Source organism: Phyllobates terribilis, unplaced genomic scaffold (assembly GCF_046119375.1).
Source record: "Phyllobates terribilis strain yellow unplaced genomic scaffold, ASM4611937v1 Scaffold_9__5_contigs__length_417890890, whole genome shotgun sequence".
In the NCBI taxonomy this organism is placed as follows: Eukaryota; Metazoa; Chordata; class Amphibia; order Anura; family Dendrobatidae; genus Phyllobates; species Phyllobates terribilis.
Window position 1 is genome coordinate 23,669,575 of NW_027362769.1, and position 18,481 is coordinate 23,688,055.

Here is an 18,481-nt window from a genome sequence, read left to right on the forward strand (position 1 = left end):
ATTTTTTTTATAAAACTTTTAGCACTTGATATATAGATTGCACTTGTACTTTTGAGTACTATTAAGATTTTTGTACTTTTGCCTATATACTGTATTTCATACTTTATGACTAGAGGATTATTATTTTTTTCTCTTAGAGCAATCAATCTTTATTCAACTGGTTTATATGGTACCAAAACCTTTTTACCTTTTGACCAAAAAACACATATATACGCAAACAATACAAACATTATTTTTTCATCTTTTAAAAAAAATAACATTTTTATTATAATTTTTGAAAACTATATCTGTACAGAAGAATTGTCATGTGTTCAAGAGACATTCAATTTCTAAGCCTCTCTGATGTAAAAATATATTCCAGAGTATAGGAAAAATATGCAAAATAGATTACAAAATTTACTTTTACATTCTCAAACCTTTTCACTCACACTTTCTATGTCCTTAAAATGGTGTACTTGTGTTTGTGTCTTCCTATATTCTTTGTACTCAACGATCAGATAAAGCAACATTCCAAATAATAAAGTTGCTAACAAAATGCATAATTTTACATAAATGCCTAAAAATGAACTGTATCCAAATGATAACACATATCCCAGGGATTTCCAAAGCAGATAATTGGCAAATGCTGCTTCTCTGTTGTCTTCAAAGAGTATTCCATAAAAACCTGCACATAAAACATAGTAGATTACAAATTAATTTTATCATTGTTAGGGAACGGGAGCATGTGACCTTGGTGCTAGAGGCAGCAACAAGCCATTTTACCTTTGTTTGGTTATTTAGATATAAGGCCAAGCCATTGAACTGTTTATCTGCCTTTTCCAAAGCTATGGCTCTAACATGTTTACATTTGCTTTAATAAATGGAATTTAGTCTACCAGAATGGGTTTTGCGTCAGCTACTAATAGATTTCAAATTTGTACTAAGGTCACTGTTAAATGTTTGCATTTTGCATCACTATTTTCTGGGAATGTGTCTAAATTGCAATTCCCATATGTCTACTTTACATCAGCATCATTTTTCAATCGTTCTTATATTTTGTTAGGATGTTAGGAAGGTTAACATGTATCAGCAATTTTTCATTTTTTTTCTATTAAATTTACAAATCACATTTTTTACGGACCTATTCAGGTTTGAAGTGACTTTGAGGCGCATATATCAGAAAACCTCCAGGAGTGATATTGCACTCTTCAAATTATTTTAAACTATTGTTAGGAAATTTGTTAACCCTTCAAGTGCTGTATAGGAATTAAGGCAAAGTGCAATGAAAAAATTAAGAATCACATTTTTTCCATTTAAATATTGTTTTATCTGCATTTTTTTTCCATTTCTACAAGAGAAGAATCGCTATTTTTAGTGATGAGCGAGAACTAAAATGCTCGGATACTCATTGCTCCGGTCGAACAAATTGGAATACTCGGGTGCTCGACCCGAGCAACGAGCCCAATGTAAGTCTATGGGAAACTCGAGCATTTTTCAGGTGGCTCCCCCCGGCGGTCTGCAGAGGGCCTAAAAATTGCCCAAATCGATGGGAACAGTGCTCAAATGACATGGGAACAGCATGGGGAAGACCCCTGGGAGCATCTCTGACTCCCAGATCACTGCTGTCAGCAAGGCGGTCAGAGTATTACGCCACTTTTGCGGACTCACAATAAAACATACAAAAACAAAACCAAAATGGATTTTCCTGGAAAATATGTTAAGGAACATCCTTTCCAGGGTAATGACTTGTATATAAGGCAAAATAAATAACCAAAAATACTCCTCCACAACTTGGGCTATGTACACACGTAGCGTTTTTGATGTGTTTTTGCACTTTTGAATTGCTTTCAACCAAGACAAATGCATTCACCAGGAAATGTCATTTTAACATTTTACAACCTTATCTGGCCATGTGGTGTGAGACACATCATCAGACACATGCATACAGTGTTGAAAAGACATGGGAACAGCATGGGAAGACCTCTGGAAGCATTTATGACTCCCAGGTCACTGCCTAAAAGTGTGCCCATCATAATTGATCCTTGGCGCATGCGTAGATGCCTCCCGCCATGCACCTGTCGTTGCAGACTTGCAACAATCACCGTCCATGTCCTTGTCCCACTGCAGTGTTCAGTTGTCCCTACCCCACTCCTTGGAATGCAAGCGCAAGTATGCAGCAAGCCACCCACCCACAGGCCGCAATAATATACTGCTAAATTTTTGACATCTGCTTGCACTTGAAATATGGCCTTTTAGGCTCGTGGAGGCGGAAGCTTTTCACAACCTCATGCGGACGGCGGACGGGTGTCCATACTCGGTCCCCAGCCGCCACTATATTTCCCGGTATCGCCTCCGCCTTCCACAAGCATGGGTCCCACAACATTACCCGTGCCCTCCCCAGTGCACTTACTGGGAAGGACCGCCTAACCACAAACACATGGACAGGTGAATGTGGCCAGGGACAGTACGGAGCCAGTCCGCAACTTTTTTTGCTAAGAGCTGTATTTAGCTTGGTGAAAGGACTGGCATAGAGGGAAACCGTATGTACCCTGCATGTAATTTCTCCCAGGAAGTCCTATAAAGCTGCTTGCTCTTGAAATGTGGCCTGAACATTACTGCTGCTACTTTTCTGTGGGAATTTGCTTGCCTTCTACAAGCCTGGAATATTTCCAGCAAACTATGGTGCGACGCCATGGTATTAGCACTGCCCCCAGTCCCAGTAGCGAAGCCTTCCCTAATTTCCTTCTCAGGAATTTTATTTGGTAGACTGAGTGGCTGCCCAAATACATTTTCTCACAAAGGAGCTGAAGATAGAGTGGCAGCACAATGGATCAGTGGTTAGCAGTGAAGTCCCAGCAAGGACAATATCTGCAAGGACGTTGTATGTTCTCCCCGTGTTTGCGTGTGTTTCCTCCTCAGTAAAAAAGCATCCATAGAGTGTCCGGGAACCTTCCCACACACTTTTATTAGCCAGGACTGCTTCTCTGCAGGGTTGGATGGTCCCACCAGAGAATCCTCTGGTGTGCCTTGGCTTCTACCTCAGGAAAGTTCATGATAGCACTAAATTTGCAGCTGCTATGGGGCTCTTGAGCGGGTGAGAAAGGTTAGCCCTCAGAATCAAATCTTCTAGTGGGCACAATGTTTTTCAATCTGAAACAGCTTCTCAGTGGGAGTTGTATTTCACCACAGCCATATTCTTTAGCTCGGTGAAAGGACTGGCATAGAGGGAAACAGTATCTACCCCGGCTGTCATTTCTCTGTCACCAGGTTCTGCCCATTGTCACACACGACCATGCCTGGCTGTCTGTTAAGCGGTGAGAGCCACAGATCAGGCTGCTGTGTTACAGCTTTCAACAACTCTGCAGCACTGGGCGGTTTGTCAATTAAGCATTAAGCATGTTATCTTCACCACAGCCTGTTGCTGCTTGGCCAAAGCAGTGCTGCAGTGCTGTCCGCTTGTGACTGATATGGCCATTTCGGAGATAGAGGAGGAGGTGCATGAGCTGAACAATGTGATTATATTGAGGTTAAATTGGTGACGATTCTATTGTTTTCTTTTTTTTACGTTATTTTATAAGACAAATGCATTCACCGGGAAATGTCATTTTAGCATTTTACAACCTTATCTGGCAATGTGGTGTGTGACATCATCAGACACATCCTGTTTTATTTATGATGGAGGGACTCTGAAAGTCATAAAGCCTATTTTTATAGGGAAATCAGACGGCCCTTACTATTCTTAAAAGGCCAGCAGTCGGCCCTAGCTATTGTTAGAGAGCCATCAGCTATGCTTTGTTTTTCCCATTATTAACAAGTGGGTCTCCTATACTGTTATTGCGCATGGCTGCAAGGGCTGACAAAATTTTTAACGCAATCCAATACCCCTTTGAAGAGACATAGAAGAGGGTCTCAGTAAAAAAAATGTTCCCATTATAAAGGAGCGGGTCTCCTATAGTGGTAATGCCCATGCTGTGACTGCAAGGGCTGCCAAAATCTGGGAAAAACCCCCACTTAGAATTTAAAGACACACGGAGCAGGGCCACAGTAACATGGTACGACATGTTCCCGTTAGAAAGGAGAGGGTCTGCTACACAGTTAAAGGGTATGCAGTGAGTCCAACAGCTGACCAATTTTAGGAAAAACCCCACTAAGAATTTAAAGACACACAGAGCAGGGCCACAGTAACAAGTACGACATGTTCCCATTAGAAAGGAGAGGGTCTGCTATACAGTTATATGGTATGCAGTGAGTCCAACGGCTGACCAATTTTAGGAAAAACCCCACTAAGAATTTAAAGACACACAGAGCAGGGCCACAGTAATGACAAACTCCCATTAGAAAGAAAAGAGTCTCCCATAGTGTTGGCCTGTGCAGTGAATGCAAGGGCTGCCAAATATTTGGAGGCACTTCAATGCCCCTTGGAAGAGACGTGGAAGAGGGCCTCATAAAAAATTTTTCCCTTTAGAAAGGAGCTGGCCTCCTATACTTGTAATGTCAATGCACTAAGTGTATGGGCTGACAAACATTTACCACTGAGGGGCATACATGAACATACTGTAAAAAAAAATTTTTTTACGGACATCATAAACTCCCTTTAAAAAAATTATGTGGGTTTTGTATCACGGACCACGGTCACCCTGGTGATATCGTGGTGGAGGATGAGGAGAAGGAGGAGGACAAGAGCAAATAGTCAAAATCAGGAATCGTATACCCATGTGTGGGTGTGAAAAGGTGCATGGGAATACACCTCCCAAGAAAAGAATCTGGATTTGAGTTTATGTTACGCTGCTATCATTTGGTGGTGTTGAGAAGTCTGTCCCAATCCAGCCCTTGTTCATTTTTATAAGAGTCAGCCTGTCAGCATTTTCAGTTGACAGGCGATGCGCTTATCAGTTATAATTCCACCAGCGGCACTAAAAACCCGCTGTGATAAAAAGCTGGCGGCAGGGCAGGCCAAGAGCTCCAAGGCATAGAGAGCCAGTTCATTCCACATGTCTAGCTTGGATACCCAATAATTATAAGGCACAGAGGAATCACGGAGGACGTTGGTATGGTTGGCAAGGTACTCCCTCAGCATCTTCCCAAACTTTCCACTCCTTGAGAGTATCCCGAGCCTCAGGGCCTGTGCGATGGGAGGAGCTGAGAAAACTCTCCCAGAAATTTGACAGCGTTACCCTGCCTCTGCTGGATTGAAGTTGTGTCTCTCTTGCCTGTACTCTTTGGTTGTCCAACGAAGTGTGCCCTCTGCCGCCAGAATTTTTCTGATGAGAATTTTTTTAATAGTTCCGCAACAAGGGCCTTCTGGTACTGCTTCATTTTTGTACACTTGTCCGCCTCAGGAATAAGAGATATAAAGTTCTCCTTGTAGCGTGGGTCTAGACGTGTCACCCACGTAATGACTGTCCCCCAAAATTTTGAGAATGCGAGGGTCATGGAAAAGGCAGCGTAACATAAACTCAGCCTTGCGTATCAGACTACTAACAGGCAAGACTTCCGTGTCCTCACCAAGAGGATGACTGATCATGCTCTCCTCCTCCTCCTCTGGCCATCCACGCTGAACAGACGGTATGACAGCTGTGCAGGTAGTACCATTTATAGTGCATGAAACTAGCTCCTGTCCTTCCTCCTCCTCCTCTTCCTCATTGTCACCCAATCCACGTTGGGATGAGATGAGATTTGGCTGAGGGTAATCACCATGTGTGGTTCCTTGCTCCATCTCATCGTGCTCCGCCTGCAATGCATCCTTTTTGATTGTGAGTAGAGAGCATTTCAGAAGACAGAGAAGAGGGATGGTGACGCTAATCATGGCGTCATCGCCGCTCACCATCTTGGTGGAGTCCTCAAAGTTTTGGAGGATGGTACATATGTCTGACATCCATGTGCACCCCTTAGGTCTTATGTGTGGAGTCTGAACTGAATACCGCCATCCTTGTTGATGATGGTACTCAACAACTACCCTCTTCTGCTCACAAATCCTTCCCAACATCTGCAGTGTAGAGTTCAAACGCGTGGGGACATCACACCAGTCTGTGAGCCGGAAGCTGCAAACGCTGCTGAAACACTGTAAGGGAGGCGAAAGCTGTAGCTGACTTTCTGAAATGGGCACACAGACGGCGTACTTTATCAAGCAGATCCGGCAGCTCCGGGTAGGATTTGAGAAACCGCTGAACCATGAGTTTAGGCACATGGGCCATGCATGGTAAGTGCAATCTTTGGTGTCGGGAGGATGTGTTCGGTCCCAAGGTCCGACTGGGTCCCAGCTTCCACTATGTTAACCCAGTGTGCCGTCAGCGAGATGTACCATCCCTGCCCACAAGCACTTGTCCACGTGTCCGTGGTTAGGTGGATTTTCCCAGTAACTGTGTTGTTGAGGGCATGGCTAATGTTTTGGGACACGTGCTTGTGTAATGCGGGGACGGCACACAGGGAAAAATAGTGGCGGCTGGGGACCGAATACCGAGGGACAGCCGCTGCCATCAGGTTGCGGAATGCTTCCGTCTCCATGAGCCTAAAAGGCAACATTTCGAGCGCAAGCAGTCGTGAAATGTGAGAATTTAGTAGTGTGGCATGTGGGGCGTTGGCTGCATATTTGCGCTTGCGTTCCAAGGACTGCGGTATGGACAACTGAAAGCTGCGCAGGGACAAGGACATGGACGTGCTTCCTGATGCTGCTACTTAAGAGTGTGCAAAGACAGGTGCAGAGCAGGAGGCATCTTCGCAGGCACCATGGCCAGGGGATTGGCTTGCATGCACAACAGCGGAAGAAGTAATGGTACCACCCGCAGACACTGTTCCTGGACCCCAGGGTTCGACCAACAAACTCGGGTGCTTTGCTGCCATGTGCCTGATCATGCTGGTGGTGGTCAGGCTGGTCCTTTTGTCACCCCTGCTGATGCTGGCCTGGCAGGTGGTGCAAATGGCCTTTTTGGGGTTATCGGCAGAGTCTTTAAAAAACAACCAGATTTGGTAAGAGCTAACAGTTTTACTGGCAAATTCCTTTGTGTTGGTGCACCACACTGCTTCTTCCTGCCTGTTGGGGTGCTCTGCCTCCCTCCCCCTGTGTGCTGCTGTCCTCACTCTGCATGTCCTCATGCCAGGTTGGGTCAGTTACTATATCATTCGCCACCTCATCTTCCACTTCTGCACCCTGGTCCTCCTCCTGACTTTCTGGCAATTGTGTCTCATCATCGTCCACCTCTTGTGACACTTTCCCACCGTCGCCTTCGTGTGACCATGGCTGCTCAAATATTTGGGCATCGCTAAACGCAATCTCCTCTTGCCCCGCTTCAAGTGGACCGGGCGAGAGGCCCGAATCTATAAATGGAAAAGTGAACAGCTCTTCAGAGTTTCCAAGTGTGGGATCATTTGTCTCTGGGTACTCGGCATGGTGGAAGGAAGGAGGATCAGGGTGAGGAATATGCGGTCCAGACTCACGGCTACTGACACTTGACCGTGTGGAAGACAGGGTGGTGGTGGTAGTGGCTAAGTGACAGGAAGCATTATCCGCTATCCAACCAACAACCTTTAGACACAGCTCTGGGTTCAATAGTGGTGTCCTGTGGTCCCCTAGAAATTGGGACAGGAATGACAGGCGAGAAGATGTGGGTATTTGTTGTGGCACAATTTCGGCTTGCCCACGGCCTTGTCCTCAGCCTCTGCATGCACCATTACCATCACGTCCAGTTCCCCTTTCCTTGCCACATGCCTTGCCCATTTTAAATGTAGGACAATATTTTCCACGCTCACTACAAATCTCTGAGTTTGGAGCGAACCTATATGTGATCCATGTGATAGAGAAAACAGAGTTTTAAATTCCTGGCCTGTAGGTAAGTAGTTTAAACAGCAAACTGCGGTGAATTGCTTCAATGACACACTAAAGGAAATTTTTAATGGAGGCCAGAAATGGCAGTATTTTCTGACAACGTATATGTGACTCGCCCCCTGGGCCGTGAGGCACGCGGATCCGGGCGATAGGGGAACGATGGGGGTAGTAGTGGCGGCCCGGTCCCGCGGCTCAGGGTGGTCAGACCAATGGTAGCCTGCTACGTACTGACGATAAAGTCCGACTACGCCACCCGTGGATTGCGGTTGTTAGGAACCGCCGCTGCAAGGCAGTCCGCTGGGGCTGATGACGTGTGCAGCTGGGATGGTGTGACTCAACACGGGAAGAGTGCAGCCCCTGGGCAGTGTAGTGGATGTTGGGAGTGATGGTAGTGAGAGTCCCGGTGCTGATAGTGCTGGAGGAGCGAAAGAGCACACAGACAACGTACTGCAGTCCAACGTCGTTTACTCACAGTTCAGGTACTCCAGGTCACTTCTGTACAGGTAGTGACCGCCCGAGCCGTGCTGCGTCCATCAGGTGTGGGGCTCGGTCAACTCCCAGGCAGTTCAGGAGCATGGCACAGGACCCCCTTTAATCCTTTCTCTGGCCTGCCTCACCAGTGACCCACTTTTGTCCAGCTGCCGCGGACTTGTGCAGTTAAACGTGGGCCCCGTCGTCCACTGTCCTAAATGGTGCCTTCCTAGCAGGTTTGATGAGGTGTCACACCAATAGATGATCACGACGACCAGTCTTTGGCTGAGGGTAGTTTCTCCTCCACCAACTTAGGATCCGGTACCCTTAATCTGCCTGACCCTTCACCCTGGATTCTCGTGGGTTCTTAGGGTCCCTTCCACCTTCTTGTTCCTGAGCCCTTCTGTTTCTCTGTCTCTTCTTCTCCCTTTCCGTTCCTTCCTGTTCCTTTCTCTTGGAGCTGGGCTCAGGTGGCACCACAGCTCCCCTTCACCTCCTCCTCGGCCTCTCACTAGGCCCTCCTGGAGTAGAGCTCCTACAGAGCCTCTACTCCCTGTCTTCTCCTCTGACTGAACGAACCTAGATCTAAGATGGTGCCCACCTTTTATACCTCCCTCTGACCATGAGCCCAGGTGACCAGCAACCAATGGGCTCCTACCTATGCTCAGGAACCAACCCCTATCTGCCCCTACAGCACTGGGTGTTCCACCCCCCTCCCCACTCCAGTCAGGGACATAGTCTGTCGTGCCTGCACTTCTGTCTAGTGGGAGCACCGTTGAGCTGTCCCTCGGAAATGGGGTGTGTGTGCTGTATGCAGCTAACTGAGCCCTGGTCCATACTCCATCCTTACCCGGGAGTGGAATATCACACCTCTGGGCTGAGGTGCAATACCCCTGTAGCGGCAGAACCCTCGGGGTGCTACATATGTGATCCGTTTGATGGAGAAAACACCGTGTTAAAAAGCTGGATTTCTAGCACTATAATATGGAAAGGACCTGGCTGTATTCTGCAGTGCCAACAAGCAAATGGCGCAGAAAAAATGGTGTTCTCTGGATTGCTTTTAAAGCAAATAATGAGGATTAAGATCCAAAGAAAAGTATTTTTGGCCCCTGAGACCTGGGCCTTTGTATAGAAATATCTAACAGCAGCAGAAGGCAGAATTGGAATGGAGCCTCTTGTGCTATATGCACTGCAGTCTGCTATATACACTGCCTGCCTATACACCCTGCCTGCCTGATATCTCTGCAGATGGATTAGTCCTCAGAAGGACTGTTTGTTAAGATGGATATGCGTAATGTACGGTTTTTCTCCCTACACTACCTAATACATGATCAAATCTCTCCCTGACACAGCAGCACCTCTCCCTACACTATCTGATCCGGAGTGACTGTGATGAGCATGGCGGCACCAGGTCTGATATAGACCTGATGATGCTGTGCGGCCAGCCAATCATTGTAATGCCCACAACCAACATGGCTACGGCATTACAGTGCATGGCAGGCAATCCCTGCATGTTCATTGGCTCTCTAAAGAGTGCCAAACATGCAGGGAGGTGACCCAAGTTCCCGCCCAAGCAAATACTCTTCATGGGGACATAGCCTCAGGCTATGTACACACATCTTTTTCAGGTGAATTCTGCCACAGACACTGCCTGAAAAACGTTCAAAAGTATAAACATAAGCAATTCAATCTAAAAACTACTTGCTATGCATATGTTCAGGCTTTTGAATGCCATTTAACCACTTCAGATTTCTAAAAATTTCAAGTATTTAATAGAAGTTACATGTCCATTCATCTAGCGTTTTACGCGTGAATGACACTCCGTACGTTACAATACAAGCCAATCAGAAAGCTCAAGATGCCAGGTGGAATCCACCTGAAAAAGAAGTCAAATCCACATAGCCCATATCCTCCTCAAATCTCAAACATCCTCAAAATTTGAGGTTCTGCTCAGTTTGTACTCTGCAAAACATGTCATCTTTTAAACTCTGGCAAACCCAACAAGTTTTTCAAGCAAATAAACTCTAGAGCTTCCAGAAGAATTATTTATTTTCCTGAAGCATCTTTGTGTCATTGTTTCAGTCATTTCTTGTGCATTTTTCAGAAGTTTCTTTCAGCCATGACTTCTTTTACTTTTGATTTTTCATCTTTTGTTATTTTTTTTTTATTCCATTGATTAATGAAGAATTTGCGAGTGTTCCTTTATGCAAAAATGATGGCAAAACACTCCAAAAACTGCCCAATCATCCTTCAGGCATTTTTTGATCTGTCCGATTGATTTGTATTGTAAAGTAGAGCACATATTCTGAGCGGAAAATGCCAGACAAATGGACATGTTAATTCTTTTACCCACTTGGTGTTTTAAAAACCTAAAAGTGGTTAAAAGACATTCAAAAACCTGTACATCAAATCATTTTTATATAAAATTGCTTATGTTTAGTGATAAGCGAGCATACTCGCATGTACTCGGTATTCGCCCGAGCATCTCAGTACTCGAGATGCTCGGAGCTCGCCAATTACTTGCGAGATGCTCGGGTGGATGCTCGGGTCCTCTCCCTGCGTGTTTTGCCTGTCACTCATTGTAATGCCGCAGCCATGGCGGTTGTGGCATTAGAGTGATTGGCTGGCCGCACAGAGTCATCAGGTCTATATCAGGCCTGGCGCCGCCGTGCTCGTCACAGTCACTCCGGAATCAGGCAGAATAGGGAGAGGTGCTGCTGAGCTAGGGAGAGATTTGCTTGTGTATTAGGTAGTGTAGGGAGAAAAACCGTACATTACACATATCCTTCTTAACAAACAGTCTTTCTGAGGACTAATCCATCTGATGAGATATCAGGCAGTGTATATAGCAGACTGCAGTGCATATAGCACAAGAGGCTCCATTCCAATTCTGCCTTCTGCTGCTGTTAGATATTTCTATACAAAGGCCCAGGTCTCAGGGGCCAGGAATACTTTTTTTTGGATCTTAATCCTCATTATTTGCTTAAAAATTAATCCAGAGAACACAGTTTTTCTGTGCCATTTGCTTGTTGGCACTGCAGAATACAGCCAGGTCCTTTCCATATTACAGCGCTAGAAATCCAGCTATTTAAAACCGTGTTTTCTCCATCACACGGATCACATATACGTTTTCAGAAAATACTGCCATTTCTAGCCTCCATTAAAAATTTGTTTCAGTGTGTCAGTGAAGCAATTGACACCAGTTTGCTGTTCAAAACAGTTACCTACAGGCCAGGTATTTAAAACTGTGTTTTCTCCGTCACATGGATCACATATAAGTTCGATCCAAACTCAGTCATTTGTAGTGAGCGTGGAAGATATTGTCCTCCATTTAAAATGGGCAAGGCATGTGGCAAGGGACGGGGAACAGGACGTGAAGGAGATGTTGCATGCAGAGGCTGAGGACAAGGCTGTGGGCAGGTTGAAATTGTGCCACAACAAACACCCACATCTTCTCGCCTGACCTTCCTACCCTAATTCCTAGGGGAACGCAGCACACTACTATTGAACCCAGAGCAGTGTCTAAAGGTTGTTGGTTGGATAGCGGATAATGCTTCCTGTCACTTAGCCACCACCACCACCACCCTGTCTTCCACATGGTCAAGTCTCAGTAGCCATGAGTCTGGACCGCATATTCCTCATCCTAATCCTCCTTCCTCCCACCATGCCAAGTGACCGGAGACAAATGATCACACACTTGGACACTCTGAAGAGCTGTTCACTTTTCCATTTATAGATTCGGGCCTCTCGCCCGGTCCACTTGAAGTGGGGCAAGAGGAGATTGCATGTAGCGATGCCCAAATATTTGAGCAGCCATGATCACACAAAGGCGACGGTGGGAAAGTGTCACAAGAGGTGGACGATGATGAGACACAATTGCCAGAAAGTCAGGAGGAGGACCAGGGTGCAGAAGTGGAAGACGAGGTGGTGGATGATATAGTAACTGACCCAACCTGGCATGAGGACATGCAGAGTGAGAACAGCAGCACACAGGGGGAGGGAGGCAGAGCACCCCAACAGGCAGGAAGAAGCAGTGTGGTGGCCGCAGACAGAAGGCGAGCAACGGTTTCCCGTAACACCAATTTGACGGAAGTTGCCAGTACAACTGTTAGGTCTTCCCGAGTCTGGTTGTTTTTTAAAGACTCTGCCGATAACCCCAAAAAGGCCATTTGCGCCACCTGCCAGGCCAGCATCAGCAGTGGTGGCAAAACGACCAGTCTGACCAACACCTGCATGATCAGGCACCCTACTTTGTGGGCCAAACCCCAGGGTCCAGGAACTGTGTTTGCGGGTGGCACCATTGCTTCTTCCGCTGTTGTGCATGCAAGCCAATCCCCTGTCCATGGTGCATGCAAAGATGCCTCCTGCCCTGCATCTGTCGTTGCACACTCTCAAGTAGCAGCATCAGGAAGCATGTCCATGTCCTTGGCCCAGCGCAGCGTTCAATTGTCCATACCCCAGTCCTTGGAACGCAAGCGCAAGTGCGCAGCCAACGCCCCACTACTAAATTCTCACATTTCACTACTGTTTGCTCTCGAAAAGATTGCCTTTTAGGCTCGTGGAGAAGGAAGCATTCCGCAACCTGATGGTGGCTGCCGTCCCTCGGTACTCGGTCCCCAGCCGCCACTATTTCTCCCGGTGTGCCATCTCTGCATTATACAAGCACGTGTCCCAAAACATTAGCTGTGCCCTCAACAACACAGTTACTTGTAAAATCCACCTAACCACGGACACGTGGACAAGTGCTTGTGGGCAGGGACAGTACATCTCGCTGACAGCACACTGGGTTAACATAGTGGAAGCCGGGACCCTGTCGGACCTTGGGACGGAAGACGTCCCAACGCCAAGGATTGAGGGCCCTAGGTCAATCAGGGTTGCCCCCACGGTATACAGCTCCTGCACCTCAGCCTCCTCCTCTTCAGCCTCCATTTCTGAAATGACCACATCAGTCACAAGCAAAAGCACTGCAGCACTGCCTCGGCCAAGCGCCAAAAGGGTGTGCTGAAGCTAATATGCTTAGGTGACAAACCGCACAATGCTGAAGAGTTGTGGACAGCTCTGAAAGAGCAGGCAGATCTGTGGCTCACAACACTGAAGAGCTGTGGACAGCTCTGAAAGAGCAGGCAGATCTATGGCTCACTCCGCTCAATCTACAGCCAGGCATGGTCGTGTGTGACAATGGCCGGAACCTGGTGGCGGCTCTGAGGCGAGGCGAGCTCACACACATTCCATGCCTAGCCCATGTGCTTAACCTCGTGGTTCTGAAGTTTCTCAAATCCTACCCGGAGCTGCCGGATCTGCTTGTTAAAGTACGCTGTCTGTGTGCCCATTTTAGAAAGTCACCTACAGCTTCTGCCGCGTTTCAGCAGCCTTTGTAGCTTCCGGCTCACAGACTGGTGTGCAATGTCCCCACATGTTGGAACTCTACACTGCAGATGTTGTGAACGATTTGTGAGCAGAAGAGGGCAGTTGTTAAGTACCAGCATCAACAAAGCCGTCGGTATTCAGTTCAGACTCCACACATAAGACCTCAGGAGTGGACATTGATGTCAGACAGATGTACCATCCTCCAAAACTTTGAGGACTCCACCAAGATGGTGAGCAGCGATGATGCCATAATTAGCGTCACCATCCCGCTTCTCTGTCTTCTGAAACGCTCTCTGCTCACAATCAAAGAGGATGCATTGCAGGCGCAGCAAGATAAGATGGAGCAAGGAACCATACAGGGTGACTCCACTCAGCCCAGCCTCATCTCATCCCAACGTGGATTGGGTGACAATGAGGAAGAGGAGGAGGAGGAAGAACAGGAGCTCATTTCATGCACTATAGATGGTACTACGTGCACAGCTGTCATACCGTCTGTTCAGCGTGGATGGCCTGAAGACACAGAGGAGGAGGAGGAGGAGAGCATGGTTAGTCATCCTCTTGGTGAGGACATGGAAGTCTTGCCTGTTAGTAGTCTGGCACGCATTGCTGAGTTTGTTATGCTGCCTTTCCCATGACTCTCGCGTTCTCAAAATTTGGGGTGACAGTCATTACTGGTTGGTGACACTTCTAGACCCACGCTACAAGGAGAACTTTATATCTCTTATTCCTGAGGCGGACATGTCTACAAAAATGGGGCTGTACCAGAAGGCCCTTGTTGTGGAACTATTAAAAAAATTCCCATCTGAAAGCGCTGGCGGCAGAGGACACACTTCGTTGGACAACCTGGGACTACAGGTGAGAGAGACAACTTCAATCCAGTAGAGGCAGGGGAACACTGTCAAAGTTCTGGGAGAGTTTTGTCAGCCCCTCCCATCGCACAAGTCCTGAGGCTCGGGGTACTCTCACAAGGAGTGCAGAGTTTGGGAAGATGCTGAGGTAGTACATTGCCGACCGTACCAACGTCATCCATGATTCCTCTGTGCCTTATAATTATTGGGTATCCAAGCTGGATACGGAGAATGAACTGGCTCTCTATGCCTTGGAGGTCCTGGCCTGCCCTGCCACCAGCGTTTTATCAGAGCAGGTTTTTAGTGCTGCTGGTGGAATTATAACTTATAAGCGCATCCGCTTGTCAACTGAAAATGCTGACAGGCTGACTCTTATAAAAATTAACAAGGGCTGGATTGTGACAGACTTCTCAACACCACCGAATGATAGCAGCGTAACATAAACTCAAATCCAGTGTCTTTTTTTGGGAGGTGTATTCTCATGCACCTTTTCACACCCAGACATTGGTATATGCTTCCTGAATTTGGTTATTTGCTCTTGTCCTCCTTCTTCTCCTCATCCTCCACCACCATATCACCAGGGTGACCGTGGTCCGTGATGCAACACCCACATAATTTTTTTAAAGGGTGTTTATGATGGCAGTAAAAAAAAATTTTTATACAGAATGTTCATGTATACCCCCCAGGGGTAAAATGTTTGTCAGCCTACACACTTAGTGCATGGGCATTACAAGTATAGGAGGACCGCTCCTTTCTAATGGGAACATTTTTTTATGAGGCCCTCCTCCACATCTCTTCCAAGGGGCATTGGAGTGCCTCCCAATTTTTGGCAACCCTTGCATTCATTGCGTAGGCAAACACAATGGGAAACCTACTTCCTAATAATGGGAACATTGTTTTCAGGAGGATCTCCTCTAAGTCTCTTCAAAGGAGTATTGGGGTGCGTCCAAATTTTGGGCAGCCCAGGCACTCACTGTATATGCAATAACAGTATAGGAGACCCACTCTTTAGTAATGGGAAAAATAAAACATAGCCGGCTGATGGCTCTCTAAGAATAGTGAGAGCCGACTGCTGGCCGTTTAAGAATAGTAAAGGCAGCCAGATGGCCCTATAAAAATAGGCTTTGTTACTTTAAGAGTCCCTCCTTCATAAATGAAACACGATGTGTCTGATGATATCTCACACACCACATAGCCAGATAAAGTTGTAAAATGTTAAAATGACATTTCCTGGTGAATGCATTTGTCATGGTTGAAAGCAATGCAAAAGTGAAAAAACGCAGCAAAAGCGCTATGTGTGAACATAGCCCAATATGTGGAGGAGCATTTTAGTGCTCGCTCATCACTACTTATGTTCATTCTTTTGAAAAAATTATTATAGGTTTTTGAGCTGAAATTCACTTGAAAAAGACATTGTGTACACATAGCCAGTGAGTGAAAACACATTGTTTTTGAGGAGTTTTGAGACTTGGAGGAAGGTTTTCCTGGTATGACCACCAACCGTCACGATCTTCAGCTAGATTCTATCCCAAATAAGCCTTGAAAAGTGCAACAGAAGTGCCACATGAAAGGAACATAGTGCACAGCAATGTCAAGACATCATTGCTATGCACATGTTTTGTCTTATGTCACTTTTAAGTCTGAAGTGGTTAAATCTAGGGATATGCTCATTCTTCGGGTATGTACCAAGCTGCCAGCTCTCTATACTTCACAGCATAGAGAGAGATGCAGGTGATGGGGCCTCTGCAAGAACGAGGCCATCTCAGGAAAGCAACTGCCATCATTTTTCTGAAGCAGCATAACCCAGGAGAACTTGGCGGTTGTGCCAGCATCTAAAATTATGCTACGGGCACATACCTTTGGAGTGTTTTTGCTCCAAAACTTATCGAAAAACTTGGTGAGCACAGCCTTAGAAAGCCCAATGATAAAAAAGTTATCCTCATCTTGTGTGAACAGATGATAGCTAGCTAAAATGGGACAGCCACCTTGTAACTTGACTCAAACCCATTTTGTTTACATTACATGAAGGTGTAACTTGATTTTAATTTTCACAGTTATAAGACTACCTTATTGAAATGGTTCTTGGTTTGGCTAGGTATTGTGAAGGGGGTTTTCCTTGGAAAATGAAATAATTTTATAACTTTTAGTGGCCTTTCATGTTTCTCCATGACTTGGTATCTTGCCGTGCTTTGTCAGTGGTTTTACCTCTTTCTGCATATTGCAATGAGTGATAGCGCACTCTTAGTCACTCATTTTCTTAAGGTCCCGTCACACTTAGCGACGCTGCAGCGATCCTGACAACGATACGACCTGTCAGGGATCGTTGCTGCGTCGCTATGTGGTCGCTGGTGAGCAGTCAAACAGGCAGGCTCACCAACAATCAGGGGAGCAGCGACATCGTGGAAAGAATCTTTCCATGATATCCTGCTCCTGGATACCAGCCTGCTGAAGCAGGAACAGGCTGGAAACCATGGTAAACATCGGGTTACTAGGGCCACATGTGCCCCTAGTAACCCGCTGTTTATCATGGTTACCAGCCTGCTACGGTGAGCGGGAGGTTACCGCTCACTTTAGCAGGCTCGTAGCCATGATAAACAGCGGGTTACTAGGTGCGCGTGTGCCCCTTGTAACCCGCTGTTTATCATGGTTACCAGCCTGCTACGGTGAGCGGGAGGTTTGCGCTCACTTCAGCAGGCTCGTAACCATGATAAACAGCGGGTTACTAGGTGCGCGTGTGCCCCTAGTAACCTGATGTTTATCATGGTTACCTGCCTGATCGCTGCTCCCGCTGGTCACACACAGCGATGTGTGCTGACCAGCGGGAGGGCAACGACCAAAAAAAGGTCCAGGACATCCTGCTTTTACCTCACAGCAAGGGCTTGATCGCTGCAAAGTGTCACACATAGCGACATCGCTGGTGAAGTCGCTGTTGCGTCACCAAAACCTTGACACAGCAGCGATCTCGCTAGCAATCTCGCTATGTGAGACGGGGGCTTTACACCCGAAGAAATTTTGTTTGCCGATAGCCCCCTGGGTGTCATGATAACCTAACAATGGCCCAATAGCATTCATTAATGCAGAACTATTTTTTGTAATCATTTTGTTGGTTGACCAGTGTTATAAAAATATTAAGGATTTCTCTCTCCCCCAGAAACCCCTCACTCCTCCCCTCCCCTATACTATTTGTCCCCAGACCAAGAGCTGGCAACTACGGAGCTGTCTGTATGCCAATTAGCACACACAGGAGAAGTGGCTAGTAGGCAAATGCAAGCACAAAGGGGGCTACTAACCCAATTAGCATACAAGTGTATTATCCATTGACACAGGCCTGTGTGAAGAGGACACAGCTCGTTTAGACTTCAAACATTACTCACAATAGCCATCTGCAAACTCGAGGCTTTTAGGCACCGACACGAAATATTGAATATTGGAAGTTCCATAACTCCGATAATAATGGGACACTTATTTTTAGCGGCAGGGTCAGCTAAGGAACAATATGCTTATTTTTCCATAGCTGTGAGCTCCTCTGGTCAGCTGTGGCGCAAAATTACCAGAATAACGGACCGCAGCTATGCCATGTGTAGTCTCTAAGAAAACGTAAATTCATAATAAAGAATATGGAGTCACTTGCAAGCTTCTGCGATCAACCAGCGATAAGTTATCCCAGAAGTTTGAGATTTGAATAAAAATATGAAGGCTGGAGCCCATCCCACATGATGTCATCACAGGGGGTGTGTGGGCAGATTCCCACCTTCGACATAAAAGACCCAGCGGAAGGTTGGTCAGGACTTATGTTGGAAATACATATTCATGTGTAACACGGGTCACGTTCGCTGAATGGGCATAGGAGCGCTTCCCTCCATCTACACTGAATTGTTTCTGCGGTCTTTATAATAAGTTTCTTTTGCTAACCCCTCTTTATTTTGTGTAACTGTATATTCTGTACTGTATTTGTCTCCATTTGTAAAATCTTTGTATATTTTTAATAAACACT

At 46.4% G+C, this 18,481-nt stretch overlaps 1 protein-coding gene across 2 annotated transcripts in view; it reads right to left on the bottom strand.

The window, feature by feature from the left end:
- Positions 1-255: 255 nt before the first annotated feature.
- The window catches only part of LOC141161494 (protein unc-93 homolog A-like), a 223,718-nt gene continuing 205,492 nt past the window's right edge, over positions 256-18,481 (bottom strand). Inside the window, exon 7 of one of the 2 annotated variants that reach the window (XM_073646339.1) lies at positions 256-664. In XM_073646339.1, coding sequence (XP_073502440.1) covers positions 411-664 — 254 coding nt within the window. In that variant the 3' untranslated portion in view covers positions 256-410. The remainder of the gene's footprint in view (positions 665-18,481) is intronic. The other variant, XM_073646338.1, reaches the window with a different exon arrangement.